This window comes from Falco naumanni, chromosome 4, assembly GCF_017639655.2.
Source record: "Falco naumanni isolate bFalNau1 chromosome 4, bFalNau1.pat, whole genome shotgun sequence".
NCBI lineage: Eukaryota > Metazoa > Chordata > Aves > Falconiformes > Falconidae > Falco > Falco naumanni.
This window is the reverse complement of record NC_054057.1, coordinates 93348259-93364871: the sequence shown is the minus strand read 5'-3', so window position 1 is coordinate 93364871 and position 16613 is coordinate 93348259. Positions and strand designations below refer to the sequence as shown.

Genomic DNA, 16613 nt, shown 5'->3' with positions numbered 1-16613 from the left:
GTTAATATTTAGCAAGAAGTAAATAACAATGAAAACAAAAGAACAGCTCAAGTTCTAAAGTGTGGAAAAAATATTAAATGGGGTTGTCAAAGAATGTTTAGAATAATAGTGGAATCCCCTGTCATGAGGCAAGGAAAGCTCTTGGGATGCTCTGTAGGGAGTAATCCTATTCTGGCATGGGGCTATTTACTGGGTCTTTTCTGTTTGTGTATTGTGATGTGCTTATGTGTTAAATCTGTGATCTGTTCTGAAAGCTTTGGTCTCATGGTGGTAGCGCTGCAGAGTTGGATAGCTTTTTAATTTAACTTTTATAGTAGTAATGCCTAACATTGTACATTTGAAACATTATAGTGTTCTGCTTTGGCTGTATAATGCTAATTGGAGCAATAATCCAGTGAAGACTCAATGACACTGTTTCGTCTATCTATGCCATTCCCTTTTGGAATCTTGTTTCTTCTTTCTTTCTATTTTTGTTTCTGGTTTTGTTATTATTATTCACCAAGTCCTGCATTCTGCTCTGTTGTGAGGAGCCTAATGCTTTCCTGTGAAGGAAAAGGGAGGTTTGCTTTCCTCTTTGGATTTCCCCCCGTTCTTGCCAATTTATCACTCCTAATAAGATGGGGTTTTGTATTTGAATTTCTGTAAATAAGCTTGAGCTGGTTTTCCCCTTTTACATCTTGTAATTATTTTCTTAAGACCAAGGACAAAACTAAGGCAAAGATAACATGGCACTGTGTTTCTGGTGGAAGCAGGCTCATATGGCTTCATTGGCTTGTGGTTTTATATTTGGTAGTATTGCTGCTCAAGAATAGCATGTGGGATACAACTCCTGCTGCTGTGAGCTACCTGCAGTGACTCCCCAGATGACGTTTGTATCAGCCTGACAGAAGGTCAGATGTTACATGGGGTTGAAAATAGTCAGGGGCTGTTCAAACTAGCACTGCTACCAAGCACAGCCTGCAGAAATACAACCTGTGGCTAAATAGTATTTCATTCAGCAGGAGCTGAAGGGCTGTCCAGGGGTTTCGATTTTATGTTTGTTTGATTTGAGCCCGTTAATTCCAGATTACCTATGTTATAGATAAATGTCAAAGATAATTTTCTCTATTGCTGGTTTGTTATTCTTCCTGTTTCTTCTTTTTATTTGCTAGCATCTCCATCTTGTAGCTGTGAAAGCTCCTGTGCCAACGTTAATAGAATAAAATTGATAGTAACTGAACTAAATCGATTGCTTTCAAGTGGCTCCTTATTCTGCTAAGAAATGCACTAGCCAGGGGAGGCCCAGAACTACTTCTGTGACTGCTGCCTGGCGTGATTGGTGTAAAAGGGCTTTCTCAGCAGTTTCCCACCTTGTCTGTTGTATGCAGTGAAAGACCTGTTTTCTTGAAAGCATCAGTATGAAGAATTCCATAAATGATAAAGCTTTTAAGTTGTAAGGCAAGAAGGTTGTTTGAAAAGATCTTAACGCATTACTTACTGTTGTGGGAATATTTTTCAGGAGTCAAAGTTGTTTTGCTCAAATACTCATCATCGGGTTTTATCAGTGATAAAAAATGTATTTGTCTTTCTGAGAAAAAGAGGTACTATTAAATGCTTTTAAGGTGCGTGGATACTGAGCAGTTTCAAAATCTTATTGAAATGCTTTTTGTAATGGAAACAGGTAACGCTGTGTACAATTGCTGTATGATTTCCAGACTTGAAACACATTTTCTTCTTTTTATTTTTTCCCTGCTTCTCTTGTGAGCTCAGTGAAAAGTTCAGGTGGCGTGTAGGCTCGCTGGTAAATTGTATAGAATGCGTGCATGTTTCGCATTTAGGTTTGAATTGTAATTAAGGAAATGGCTTACCCTGTTGTTAATGGCAATTGACTTGTGTAATACTGTTTTACTGTAATTATTTAAATTATTGCCATGTTTTAAGTTCAGGAAGAAAAATAATACTGCATTACTTGCCTCATTTATCTTAGGGCTGGCAAGCCAGCATGAATGTTGTTTCGCAAACACGAAGTTATGCTGTTTTTCTGTGGTTTTAGGGCTGACTTGCATATGTCTTAATTCTTGTGTTTTATGCAGGGTTCAGTGGTCTCAGTTTAAAGGCTATTTTATTTTCAAACTGGAGAAAGTAATGGATGATTTCAGAACCTCAGCTCCTGAACCAAGAGGGCCCCCCAATCCAAATGTGGAATATATTCCCTTTGAAGAGATGAAAGAAAGAATCCTGAAAATTGTCACTGGATTTAATGGGTATGTATCGTTTTTTCTCTGAAATCAGGATAACAAAAATACTTTCTCAAATTTTAACTTAGTATTTTGTCCTCTCTATCTGTGACTGTTCATTTTGCTTCCTGAAATAGAAAAGCAGAAGCAAATGTATACCTTGGAAATACTCTCTACAGTAGTTTCAGAACTTTAACTTTATTATTCTGTCTTTGAATGAGAATTATGACATCCTGTGACATGTCAGGCACTTCAGTTTTTTCAATATGTATTTAGTTTTTAAGTAATACAGTTCAATGAAGCATGGCATTGCAATCTGCATTTAGCAGGTGAAATAGTAAAGTCAGATTTCTTTCGATGTATTTTGAAATACCTAACTGAAAGAAGTCTTTTGGTGTTTAGTTCTTAATTGCTTTGGGGGCAGTTCAGTAGCTTTTTGGGAAGTAATGCCGTGATAAACATGGTGTGACTAGGAGGCAAGGTGTTCCTGGGTTTGAATTGTTAAATTGGGCCGGATTAAAGTTCATGGTTCCAGTGTTAATTACTAACTGAGACTTGGGGTATTTGATCTGTTGCTGACAGTGTCTTAGACTAAAGTGTATGCCCTTTGCTGGATTTGTAATTGTGGAAGTTTTGTTTCCTTTAAAATAAAGCTCCTGACACTTTTGTTGGTCTTCTGTTGGGTGTGCCTTTCTTATTAGCTTATATAGTATTTTTCTTGTTTTTAAACTAGATTACATACCGTAAGCTGAGTCATCCTGCCTGTGGGTCTCAATGCTTGCTTGAGAGACTTTCAGCATTTTTCTCACTTTGTCAATAAATGGGCATACCGCAAAGCTTACCTCCTTGTTTTTTTCAGATTTACAGGTGCTACTAACACATTCTTAGTATCATGTTTTGATGCTAAATTAATAATTTTTATTGTCATTGTTCCATACCGCTTAATCTATTTGCAGTTTAAATCTCCTAAGTCAGGTCTCGCTTCCTCCCCCACTCGCCACAATTCCTCTTATGTAGGATACTTCTAAGAATGTGAAATTCAGCTTGTTCTCAGCTTCCCAGTATTTATATTGGGCTACTTCACTAAGGGAACTTAAAAACAAACCTATCCTTTATGCCCAAGTCTGCCTCTCTCCTGCCTCCCCCAGCTACTTGTTAATGCTTCACTGCCCACAAAATTTGTAATGTGCTCACACAGAGACAGCTCATGAATGGGCTGCTGTTACCTTCTGTTGTAACAAAGTGTACTGAACAAACCCATGGGTGACCAAGTCTGGAGGTTACTCTGTGGCCACGCTGTTTTCATCTATTGCTGTAACACTTCAGAGTGCTCAACTTCCTCATACTTCCAAGTGAACCACCCAGTTTTTGAGGAAGCAAACTGCATGCGTTAGTTACCTTAAAGTAATACATCAGGATGTTTCAGAATCTAGGACTGTAGAAGAGTTTATTTAATACATCCTACAACCCCTACAGAGATGATACGGTTGTGAAAGCTGAAACGTGTGGAGATGGTCCAAAAAGTAACAACAGCAGGTTTTATTTCGTGCAATTGGGTATATTAAGGCTTCTTATTTAGAGTTGTAGGTGTCAGTGTGACTTCATTAATAGGATGTTTTTACTGGTGTTTGCTCAAAAGAGTGAGGGAAAGAGTTCATGAAAACTAGCTCATTTTTTTAAACTTAAAAGTCAAAGTAATGAATTAAGAATGACCTCTGTTCTGGGATCTGTATAGATGATGTGCCTTTTAATGAAAGCACAAACTGGCTGTTTTAATGTTATTGTATCTTACTTGACGTTGCAGAGCCAGATTCTCATGCTGTACTTTAGAATTGCTTTGGAGTAGGGACTTTCTAAAAGACTTTGTATTTTCTTTATACTTTGCTAGTGAAGCAGAAAGTTCCAAGGTAAGTTACTGGGAATGTCTGATGACAGGAGTCTTGACAGCATGAATAAACTAAACATAATCATCATCCAGATTTTCATTCATGCATATTTTTTTGCCATAATTTAATATAGCTTTTATATGCAACTTTCCCATATCCTTCTTGAATCCTGTCCATGTGATGAATTTTTATTTTGTAATTCTTTCTGAACTGTAGTGCTAGGAAGTGCAGTTTTGAGTGTGTTTGTATAGAATTTTAAGTGGTTAGGTTAAGTAGGCAGATTAGAACTATTCATGCAGCTCATGTACTGAACTAATTAAATTTCTAAGCATATAAGATCTATTCTCATACTGCTCACAAAGTTTTACATTGGTGTTCATGTATAGATTTACACCAATTCAAAGTACTTCGATTTTAAAATCGCATTGTTAGACTATTTTAAAATAATAGTTTTATGGAAAGGAATTTGTAGGGTGAAGTGAACTTCGGGTTTTGTCAAGTAAAAACACTTGCAAATGTTGAACGAATTACATGCAAAGCGTGATAGTGTGACACTTGGTGCCATCTGCTGCTCAGTAAATGAAGTTTACTGTGGAAAATTTTGGAGGGAAACGGGCTAGGTTGGGTTTTTGTTTGAGCCTCATAGCTGAAAGTCAAATAGGAAGACAGCTTGTACTTCTGGAGCTAGTTGCAGGCTACACACTTTCTTGAGTGTACTGATTTCCCAAGTAACTAGAACGGTGTTGATGTTCACAAAGTACTTCATGTATTAGTATTCCAGGTGTGCAGTTAGGTACAGCTGAATACAAAGTAGCCAGGCAGTGATTCTCCAGCACGTTTTACAGATCTGGCTGATGAAAAATAATTTACATTCTGCCTGGTTTTGTTTCTGAGAAATAAATTGGTTTTGAATGTACAGTCTATTAAAAAATTACAAAGTCTCTTTAATTATGCACTTTTCAACCCAAAACCAAAATGGCCATCAATGGGAAACAGCAGATACAATTAGTACTGTACCTATGTGGAAAAGTTAATGGGTCAAGTAAATTCTTTGTGAGTTAGGGCTGGAAATTTCATTAAAAGAGGGCACTACACAGGAGCTGAACATCATGAAGAATTTGGGTGTCATGGAAGATTACAGATTGACCAAAACCTGCTGAATGGCAGCACTATGTGATTGATGTGAAGGAAGCTTTAGGGAAATTAAGCTGGACAGTGGTGCCATCATTATTAAGACTCTACATGTAATAAACAGAATTTTAAGGAAAACTTGTTCCTGGTTTGTGCTGGTTTGTACTTAGTAAATTTTGGGGATGGGGGAGGAGATGCTTCTGCGTCAAAATAGGGAGGTGAAATGTATTTTGCCTGGATACTGAATCACTCTCTCCCTGCCGTTTTACTTGCTTTTAAGCAATAACATGTGAAAACAAATCTCTTAGAAATACCATCATCTTAAAGTGTTACTTTTTCTAAGTGTTTAATATATTTAATACTTCATCAGCTGTATTATAACTCTGCACAGCTGATTGATGGAGATCAACTTCACAATCTTTTTGTTCTTGGAAGTCAAGTAAATATAAGTTGGAGTGGTGTAATTCAGGGTGAATAGCAAGGGAAGGCATTAACTAGCAGGGTAAATGTGATAAACCTGTGTGTGTTTTTTTTTTTTATAAGGTAGCTGTGTTGGAACTAGGGCCAAGGGTGGCTGCATTGTGGCCTACCTCTGTGCAGTTCTCCAGTTGAGGATTAAAACTTCCTCTATAACATAATATACAGTCAGTTCCGAAAAATGTAATTAAATTGTTTCTGCTTGGTCACTCTTTCTGATTACTGCTTGCTTTTAGTTGAAGTGTCATGTAGTATGAGTCATCATAGCTATGCTGACCTGCGCACTGAAACAGTGGCAGATCTGTGCATCTTTAAGATGTGGCTTTTTAGCAATGAACTGAGCTTGAGATAGATACTGTATTAGCTGCTGAAATAGGCTGATGATACTGTGTACAGAGTTCCTCAGAAAATAATAGAAGTTGAATTTTTACCAAGATTTACGGTATAGGCATATGGGCACACACACATGCATGTAAGTGTGTATTGATTTTGCTGTGGAAGATCCCTTTCAGCCCAAGCCATTCTATGATTTTATGATATGATTTGGTTTATCAGTTGTATTTCCAGTCAAGAAATGGCCCTAAGTATTGTATCAAATACTCTTCTTGGATGAATTTTTGATGTGTTTATGTGGCTTCAACTTCAAATAGTTAACTTTAAAAATGCATGATTCTTTATTACCTTTTTGAAGTGACTTTTACAGTATTTTACTGTTTTGTCAGAAGTTTGTTAAAATGTGTTACTGAATTTGCAACGAAAGTGTGACATCTCAGGTAACTGGTAAATGTATGTAAAGCATTGCTTGTCTGAAAGGTCAGTTTCTCATTTAAGCAGGGATGAAACTGAGTGTAGAATTGTCAGAAAACAATGTGTGAATGTGGTGCTTATGGATTCATGTATCTTCCTCTGAATTTTAATTATTTTTACTGAGCTGTTCAGTGATAGCTAAGTATTCTGTCCAGTTGTGGCAAAATAAGAGTATTTGTAACACCTGAAATGTAATGGCTCTACTATTTCCAACATTTAATGCTTTTTCTGTAAATGTATTTTGTAAAACAGGAAATAAACCACAAGTTGAATTTTTTTAGCTGTAGTGTGTGTGACTCAAACTTGCTTTAAATCACTTACCATCTCTGTTCTATGTTATTTGAATAATAAATACATTACTAAACTATTTTACTGTTGATCTGATTTCCTATTTATTGTTTTAATTGTTGTGAGATGATGTATTTAGGATTCTACTTCAAGAATTTTGTGGCGGTGAGCACAAAAGATAGTGCTTTTGTTACTTCAGTGTATGAGATGTGGGGGAAAATAAGGGCTTGAGTTACTACCCTACATTGCTAATGATAACAAATTTCAGTACTGTTTTCTTTCTGCCTTCTCGATAAGGGGGAGAAACCAATAAAGTTGTTGCTTCCTAACAGTCATACCAATTAAAATAAAATTAAATTGCCATATATCTATTTCATTGCAGCATCCCCTTCACTATTCAGCGACTCTGTGAGTTGTTGACAGATCCTAGGAGGAATTACACAGGAACAGACAAATTTCTAAGAGGTGTGGAAAAGGTATGTATTTTTCCAAGCGAGAACATGGCTAAACAGTCACAACTACCACTTAAATAACCTCTGAATTACTCCCAGAGGTCTGATGGTTTCTTTGTGGCTCATAGCCATAGTATAGCTAATAGCTACTCTGAGCGTATGAATTGGTTTCATGCCTTTTAACATCAAAAAGCAGTTTTAAAATAACCTAAGACACAAAAATAAATCTCAGGGCTGTAACTGTTGTGTTTCCTAATTACTGTGCAGTACTGAAACTGTAGTTTGTGGAGGGTCTAATGTCATTATGTAGATTGAATCCAAGCTAGAAGTAAATAATCAGTTGAAATAATTTGAATTTTTTAGTCAGGTATGTCATTCCATGTTTGGCTTCAGATTAGATCCCATAGGTGAAGGGAGGGCCCTTCCCCCGGCCCCACCCGCCCCACCCCCACTAGCGTCTTTTATTTCAGTATTTGAATAATTTTGTGTAGAGGACTGTGCTTTTGTAAAAGCATACAAATGTCATTTATTGATATTTTACAGCTTATGTCAGAATATGGGATCTTTCAAAAACAGATAAGACTATCAAGATGTAGTTCACGTAGGATTTTCTTGATGGCAAAATTGGCTGGAGGTTCCTATTTAGACAGTTTGGTGGAAGAAAGGTTAACTTGTAAACGGATTGGTTTTCACTGCTGTAGCGGATGCAGTCAGGTGTATTCTTGCAAGTTAAGGTAGGAATAAAATGGACAGAGGGATTTCACAATGCCATTTCTTAGCCAACAATGAGATCTGTGAAATCACAGCTCAGGTTTTATGGAGAGCCCTCACTCAAGTTCATCTGGGTTAATTGAGCTGGCACTCTGATAAAAGCCCCCCTGTATAATTGGGCTGAGTATTGATTTGAAGAGAGAAACTTAATTTTTAAGCTAGGTTTCTAGTTGTTAAAACTGATGTAGTTTGCTATGGGATTGAAGAGGGAGAGGTAGCTAAGCAAAATGTGCTGAATTAATTAACGTTTCTGCCCCTTGTTCATGTGGGGCAAAAATAATTTAATATTTGAAATACAGCTATGCCAAAAATGTTTAATAATGCTTGTACACTTTAAGTTGCAGGGCTCGTGTACAAATAGAGCATTCTTAAGCATTTGAGAAGTTTTTCAGCATTTCTGAGTACTTTGCTTTCCAGAGATATTTCAGTTAGAAATTAGAAGCATTTGGGCCTGAGGCTTAATGTGCTGGTCTTGTCATGACAGTAACCCACTTAAGAAAATACTGATATTTTGTCATAATTAATGGCCTGACTTTGTAAAGAGGGAGCAGAGATACTTCTTCTGTATCTGTCATGTGTTTGTAGTGTTCCACCCAATTTTCTGTAGAGATACTTTAACAGATACAACACAATCCTGTAATTCTAATTTTTGGGGTTTTGTCAAGAGCTGAAGCTTCTGTTTCTGAGCTCTTAATATGTTGTTTATTACAGAATGTCATGGTTGTCAGCTGTGTATATCCATCTTCAGAGTAAGTATCACCTTTGTTTTCTTGAAACTTCACATTTCTGTTAGTAGGGGGGAGAATGTGTGCGTGTGTGTCTGTTATTCCTGCAGAGTTCAGGTTTCCCTTATCAATAGCTAGGTCAATACTAGTGGTAGTCTGCAAGTGTTACAGGTAACAGTTTGGAAATGAACACACAGCTTTGGAATCAGATATATGGTACAGTTCAGTATTATCTCTGAACGCTAAGCTGTTACTTTGTACCATAGCTGCTGGTGGAAAAAAATGGATACCCCTCGATAACAGGTGTGCTGTAAATTCATATTGTAGCCTGTTTCCCTAGTGTAATGTGTGTCACTCCTCGAGGACAGGCACTGGGGGCCTATTTAAGTTGCGGGGAGGGATTCTGTGTAAACAAGCTTACAGTAAAGTTCCTTTATTCATAACATTGTTTTTTTGTTAGGAAAAATAATTCCAATAGTTTAAATCGGATGAATGGCGTTATGTTCCCAGGAAATTCACCAGGGTACTCTGACAGGTAAGTTGAGTTTCGGGAGTTAACTTTTTCTGGATAAAAGCAAGGTAGCTCTGAAAATAGCTGCTTCAGATCCTGTATCATTACCTATTCTGGTACTAAATGGGTAGCCTTAAAAATGGCGTGTGACATGGGATATTGGGGAAGGAAGGTAGAGGAGGCACAAATACATGCACTATGTACTCTGGGGTTTTTTGATCTTTTTGTAACCTCATTGTTCAGGATTTTTTAATTCAGGTTTTTATCATAGTTTGCATGCTACAAACATGTAGGCAAGGATTTTTTTATTCAATATGAAACAGCAAATTACCTGATCTTCTTGTTCTGTTACCTTGTAGAACAAGGTTGTAGCCTTTTTCTGCCTATTAGTAACAAATTGCTTTACTAAAACGGTGGGTTAACTTTTTATTGTTATTTTTAAAGATCTAATGTAAATGGTCCTGGAACTCCCAGATCAGTAAATCGACCGAAGGTTTCTTTGTCAACTCCTATGACAACAAACGGTTTGCCAGACAGCACAGAACATAAAGAATCAAGCTTGCAGCAAACAGAAGACAAAAAACACAGGTTTGTGAGGAGTGATGTATTTTGAGGTTTTATTATTCTCAGTTTTTTCACTTTACAAATATTTTTAAAACATAATGACTAAGGTGTGCAAAATTAAGTCTTAATGTACGAATATCTGGAGCAGGATTTGATAGGTGTATTTACTACTGTTTGGGCTGTCTAGCTAACTTTTTAGCTCAAGTTTCCACAGTTGCAGTAACACATCTTGTAAGCGTAGGGGATGTACAGTAAAAATGAAGAGCCAACAAAGGAGTTCAGAAATCCACAGTTGCCATATTTGTGTCAGGATGCTAAGCTATAACCAGATACGATATTTCATAAACATTTGCCACCACTTCTGACAGTAGGACCTGTCTGTAATTTGGACCCACCAGAGTAGCCTGACCATGTTGTTTTCACTGACAATCAGGAGTGATGGCTTTGATGTTTTGTTATGTAATAAGTGTACTGTTACATCTGGTAGAGCATTTAACTTCAAGTAGCTGCTACTTTAAGTGTGTCAAGATACAGAATGTTTTTCTTCAATAAAAACTACAGCTGCTTTTGTTGTTTATAGTGAATCACCAGCATCTGAATCAGAAGGTGCTCAGAGCAGCCCAGTAAAAAATAAGCATTCTGAAGATGATCCTGCAGAGGCAGAAGGACATGAGGTAAAAAGACTTAAATTTGACAAGGAAGGGGAAGCCAGAGATGCATCTAACCAAACTGCCTCCAGTGAAGTTTCTTTAGGCATGGGGGAAGAGTCAGAAACATCCTCTGCACCTCAGGATAAAGAAAAAGATGCTACTTGTGCCAGACAGCACTGTACAGAGGAAGAGGAGGAAGGTATTTCAGATTTTACTGTCTTTGCTCTGTGCCTTTTCCAAGGAGTTAAGATTTACTTTGCCAGAGGCCAATGATGTTGGGATTATTGAATGTCTCCAGTTGTACTTAAAGATGAGCTGCTTGTTCATACTTGGGTTTTGCGTAATTTAGCAATTCTGCTATTGCTTCCTTCTTTTTAGTCCTACATCTCTATTCAAAAAAACATAAACTGGTACTTAAATTCTTCCTAGACTGTAAATTATGCAGGGGTGGTAATGATGTATCAAGAGTTTTGAGAATCCCAGCTTTAGGGTATCACCAGATGTTCTTGTCTCTTCTCCAGAAGGTGGATATGTCATATCTACATTTGACTGTCTTTGTTAATAATATAAATTACTGAAATGTGGATATAGTTATGTTCTTCCACTGAGGCTGAACAACAGTCTCTCTAGATCCTATTAGAACAGTGAAAATTGCCTGTCTCCAAGGCAGGCCCTGTACCCAATTAAAAAAAAAGATAGATCAGTCTCTTAACTGCAGTTATTTTTTAAGTATTCTCCAAAGTTGCCTTTTAATACCAATTTTTTAGTGGCTTGGGTATTTGTAAAATGTTCCTCTAGATGATGGTGGATGTATACTTGAAACAGTAATGTTTGCAACATTTCCAAAAGACTGGTCCTGAAGGCAAATGAAGGCATGTGAGGAAGCAAGGAAAAGTTACTTTTTAGACTGTGTCTTTATCCACTGAAGCTTAATTAAGTGAAGCTACCTATTTAATAAAAATACTGGACTTCATGGTATATTAGGGTAGTTTGGCTGTCCTGATGGAGCTGGCTAATAAATGATTTATGAGTTGGGCCATCTTCTAATAAAATCGAGGGTTGTCAGTTTTTCCTGGTTTTGGCTGTGTTGGGAAGTATGGCTCAGCATAGCTGGGAATTGATAGCAGGATCAAGATATGTTTAAAAAAGTCTTAGTAATACTGTGCTTTCACTGTTTCTAGAGTCCTTCATGTCTCCCAGAAATGTTGGTCCAGACAGAAAAGATCAAGAAAAAGACACTGAATCCTCAACTGTGAATGAAGAGACCTCTGAGGAGAACAATCAGATGGAGGAGTCTGATCAGTCACAAGCAGAGAAGGATTTACACTCGGATGACAGTGAAATTAGTGGATCTGCCAGTAGTGGAGCTGACTGCAGTGAAACTGAAGAGTTAGGGTCCTATGCTAGTGAAACTCCAGAAATTTCATCAGAGACCCCTATGGAAAACAGTGACGAAGCCACAGAAGTTGCAGATGAACCTATGGAGCAAGACTAATTTAAATACTTAGATGCAGTATTTTCCATAAGGCTCCGGTTTTACACTGTATAAATAATTTTATGTAATAAAGTGGACCTTTAGTTTTACAAAAAGAAGCAGGTTGTAAAATAAACTTCTCCATGGATTGAACCTTGAAAGAGTTGTACATGATAAGAACTGTGAATACCAGCTCCTTCAGGTCCTGCTTACCGCTGAACTTTCGTTTGGTCAAATCAGTGGTTTGTGTATAGTTTTTTTTATTTAGAATAAAAGTTTTTAAACTGGAAGGTAATTATAATTTTGACAACTTTTTTGGAGATTACCACACCTAGTTGTATGTAAGCAAGAAAGCTTTTTGTCTTGTCTTTTTCTGACGGCTATAGCAGTTACTTCATATTTTGGTTACAGTTTCAACATTTGACATGTGAAATAATGGGGTTTCATGCTGGTTTCCAGATTTTTATTTGAATACACACTATGAAACCTTATGTTGTGTGTTTAAAATGTGTTACATTTCACACACACATATGTACGCATGCACACGTATGTGTACCCTCACTGTTCTAAGGGGGAAATGGTAAATTTTTCTGTTTCTATAAAAGATAAATGCAGCAAATACTTTTTTCTATAGGAAAAGACTGAGTTCACCTCTCAAGGCACTTTGTTTTGGAAAACAAAGCAAATGAAATCTGGCCCATATGAAACCCTGGAAATAGTAACATTGTTGAAAACACCAGAGTAAACACATTCCAAGAGAACTGTTCGGATTACAACTCTTTTGTATACCTCTGAGGTGCCTGAGTGAAAGGATTTCATTTATTTATGAGAAAATGTGCTTTATGTTGAGAACGTTGTAATCAAAACATTAGCTTAAACTTTTGTAGAGGAAATGTTTGAAAATGAGATAAGAAAATATCTTGGAAGAAATGAGCAGGTACTTTGCCTTTTTGAGTGCTTCTTGGAGCATTGTGAATATTGTAGAGAAGTCTCAAATTTATTCTAAGGTATGCAGATGGCATCAGTATGATCACACCACTGTATTGGAAGAATTACTACGTGACCGTAGTTATGTACCCGAGCTAAACACCTGAAAGGTTTAGGGGTGCATAGAAATCACCATGATTTGTATAACATTTTGGAAGTGAACTAAATATTTTTGAACATGCTACTTTGACAGCCAGTGTTACATTTTTTTCAAACCAGCTCAAAGCACAAACTACTGCTTTAAACTCTTGATATTTTCCAGTTCCCATATTTAAAGACATGCAAGCTGCAACCTCCCAGTCACAATTACTGGCTGCCAAATTTATACCTGTTTCTTCAACTGTACCTTTTTGATATTTAGAATTTTTAAATTTCTGTAAAGTAGATTTTTGTAGATTGTAATGAGTGCTCACTGCCATTGTGAAACGGTATATAATTGTATAATTTCTGTGTGTAAACTGAATGCTTGGGCTTTCAATACAGTATTCATATAAAGCAATAAATATTAATATTATGAAATATCGGAGTACATTTTTATCAGAATTGTCCCTCTTCGGTTTTAAGTTCTCATACCTGAAGTACAAAACTGACCTCTAAAGTGCATGCTAATAGTTTCTCGTACTACATGGTATGCTTTATATTGTTTTGGGGAAATCTAGGTTTTGATTAATACCAGAATAATTTGGCTCAGTTGGAATATTTATAAAGTTACTTCTTGCTCATGTTACTTACCAAGTTCTAAGCAGACAGGATTCAGGGAGATGCTTGCCAAAAAAAATAATCTTATTGATAGAGATCCCCTTGCAGAAGGAAAATTGTACCTTTACTCATTTTCATTGTGCTTGAGGGTTGGATATGTATTATGAAATTAAAGGACTGAAGCAAAATGTTGAAATTAGGAAAGCTTAAAAATATAGTGACATCTTAACACTTCTTGGGTTTTTTTAAAATGTTTTGCCAATGAGAAAATTTTAAAATTTCTAAGTTTAGAGATTTCTGAAATTTTCTTTAGACTGTTTATTTGTGAAGATATTGTCAATAAACTTGTTCTTTAAGCACCTGTGACCTTTGGATATGTTTGTTTTGGCAGCGGTAGTGCTACTGTTGCAGGGACTTGCAGAAGAACTTTGAGGTATGGATTCATTTATATATCTGCACTATTTTTTTTTTTTTGAAATGGCTAATGGAAATTGAAATCATGCTTTAACGTCACAGTGAGTGTCATAATACTAAACGTGCCTACATTTAAAGATTGCATTTACTATAAATGAGAGAAGATCCCCCCTCCTGTTTTTTTTTAAGGTGAATTTAAAAAGAACAAACCTAAAGTACTGCATTTCTAAGCAGCTGTGTCCTGTTGGTGGCCCTGCACACCCCCAGAGACACAGGCAGCTGCTTTTCTGAGTGCCTGGAGGTGTAGTGTTGAATCTGTCCTCGTACTTTTCTAAATCTGGATGCTTGAAATTCTGTGACTTACACCCCAGAGCACATTTCTGCATACAGCCGCTCAGACAGAATCGGTTGTTTTGCTTGCATCCACGAAGGAAGGGGGTGGTTAAACCCCGGGAAACCTGCAGCACGTGCTTTGTAGTGCTCTTGGGTGTATTTCCTATTAAAAAATGCTGTTAACGTGGGGCCAGAATATAAATAGAAAATGTAATGGCATTCACTTTCCAGAGCACAAGGTGAAGGTCAGCCCTTAATTGTGCTCTTGATACTTGAAAAAATAGTTAGAAAAGTTGCTTCCCTTGTAGGATCTGAGATGCTTTGTCAGCCGTGATTTTTTTTTTTTTTTTTTTTTTAAACCTTTGGAACTACTTTAATGCTTGCTGCAGGGGTGCCCTTCCAGCACGGCGTGTACTTGGGGTTATGGAGGCTTTGGCTGGGTGCTGCCCAGTGAGCGCGGAGGCGCTTTGGCTGAGCTCCCAGTGCAAGGGGCACGCTGTAGGAAAGGTGTGCGTCCCCTTGTCTCGCAAACGGAGCTCAGAACAAGCAAAAGCCACCTCCCTGTAACACCTCCTCTCCTTTGTGCCCTTGCTACAGTTGTCTGAGACTGCATGAAGTTCTGGGCCAAGGATCATCACTTCTTTTTTATTGCTAAACAGGTCCAGAACAAACTGATTTCTTTTTAAAAATCCTCTTGGATCTATTACTGGCTTGAACAAAGTAAACTTTTTTTTTAAAATCATCTTCTGAGGGTTTTCATGGCTAAGGCACCTCTGGCTGCAGCACTGAGTATTGCTTTTTTTTTTTTTTTTTTTTTTAAAAAAAAAAAATTCAGAAGGAAATACTCGTTCCTGGAGAAGTAAATTGGAATTGCATTTCAGTTTATGCTTAGCCTAGGGGATGGAGAAATGGGCTGAAAAATACTTTTGCTGCTGCTTCAGTCTGTGAGAAATTTTGTATGTGTCTTGTTCTTTACTCCAGTTCACTGAAAAGCTGTATCACGACTCCAGCAAGATTGTCCTGAGTCTGGGTACAAAAGAATTAAGCTTTTATTTTTAGCTTCTTTGTTAATTGTATGTGGGAGAAAAAAACCAACAGAGCTGAAGCCTGATAGAATCTTAGTTATATGAGTTTTCCGTTGCAATCATTAAATGGCAACTCAGTGATCAATTAAAAACTTTTTTTTTCCTCAAATGAATGCCTCCTATTGACTACAATTGTATAAAGCACCCTTCTGCAGTCCGTTGGCATTTTTTTATTCATATAGTGCATTTCTAGAAAGAGTTTAAAGGTTACTTGCATCTCAACGTGTCTGAGGTTGATCTTTTTCAGTCAGACAAGTGTGTAAGGGGTCAGGGTTACCAGAGGCATCCCAGTTATAGCCCTGCCATTTCCAATGAGAGACATTCTCCTGTAACTAGTAAGCTGTAAATCAGAGCTCTTCATCCTCGTTTGCCTCAAGGACATTCACACCAGCAAATTCTTTATGTGTATAATATTCTTTTAGTCCCTGCATGGTTTAATTGAAAGGGGTTAGCTCTGAAATTTGCATATATAGGCTGTATCACATGCCCATGGATTTGTGCTCTGTGCCTCTGTACAGTGACTCATTCTGCCGCTGGGCCTCTCCCACAGGCTGATGGTTATCACGAGTTTATGGTGTATTTGTCTTGGTTGCTGTATTTGTAAACAGCTTCTGGGACACATGGCACCTTATTTCCAGCATTCCTGAAGCCTGTCAAAAAATATTCATGCCAACAACTGATCTCCTGCAGACTTAAAATTTTAGGTTAAGAAATAATCCTGTTTTTTAGCTGAAAGGGAATGTTCTGTTTTCTGTGGAGAGAAATGGCAATTATGTTTAGGTTCTGAATGATCTTTCGATGCCTGTAAAAAAGGCACTTGCAGTCATTCCCCAAGTTTCGGGATGTTATTTACCAACTCATCTGCAAGGTTTGCTGCAAGCTGTTGCATCCTTTCATTTGTAAGTTGATCCTCTGTCCTCGTGGTCACTCGGGAAAGCTGATTTCCTCCATCCACGTGTGTTGCGATAAGCCATAGACAGACTGTGAACTACTTCTGGCCTTTGGAAATTGTTACCGTGAGTAAGCGACTCCCGACTGGCTTGTCTCGTTCTGTGGTCCAGTTTGTAATTGCTGGATCGTGTCACCATGTGAAGAGATGAGAAATTTTGCGGGGTTCTGAACACCGCAAATGTAGAGCTGCTC

The 16613-nt window shown here is 37.4% G+C and overlaps 1 protein-coding gene across 1 annotated transcript in view; it reads left to right on the top strand.

Moving 5' to 3' along the window:
• PPP4R2 (protein phosphatase 4 regulatory subunit 2) overlaps positions 1-13997 on the top strand; it is a 32652-nt gene extending 18655 nt beyond the window's left edge. The window contains exons 3-9 of the mRNA XM_040591011.1: positions 2073-2243; positions 7188-7281; positions 8740-8777; positions 9214-9288; positions 9709-9852; positions 10409-10677; positions 11660-13997. Of these exons, the coding sequence (XP_040446945.1) occupies positions 2073-2243; positions 7188-7281; positions 8740-8777; positions 9214-9288; positions 9709-9852; positions 10409-10677; positions 11660-11973 (1105 nt within the window). The 3' untranslated portion in view covers positions 11974-13997. The remainder of the gene's footprint in view (positions 1-2072; positions 2244-7187; positions 7282-8739; positions 8778-9213; positions 9289-9708; positions 9853-10408; positions 10678-11659) is intronic.
• The last annotated feature ends 2616 nt before the right edge of the window (positions 13998-16613 follow it).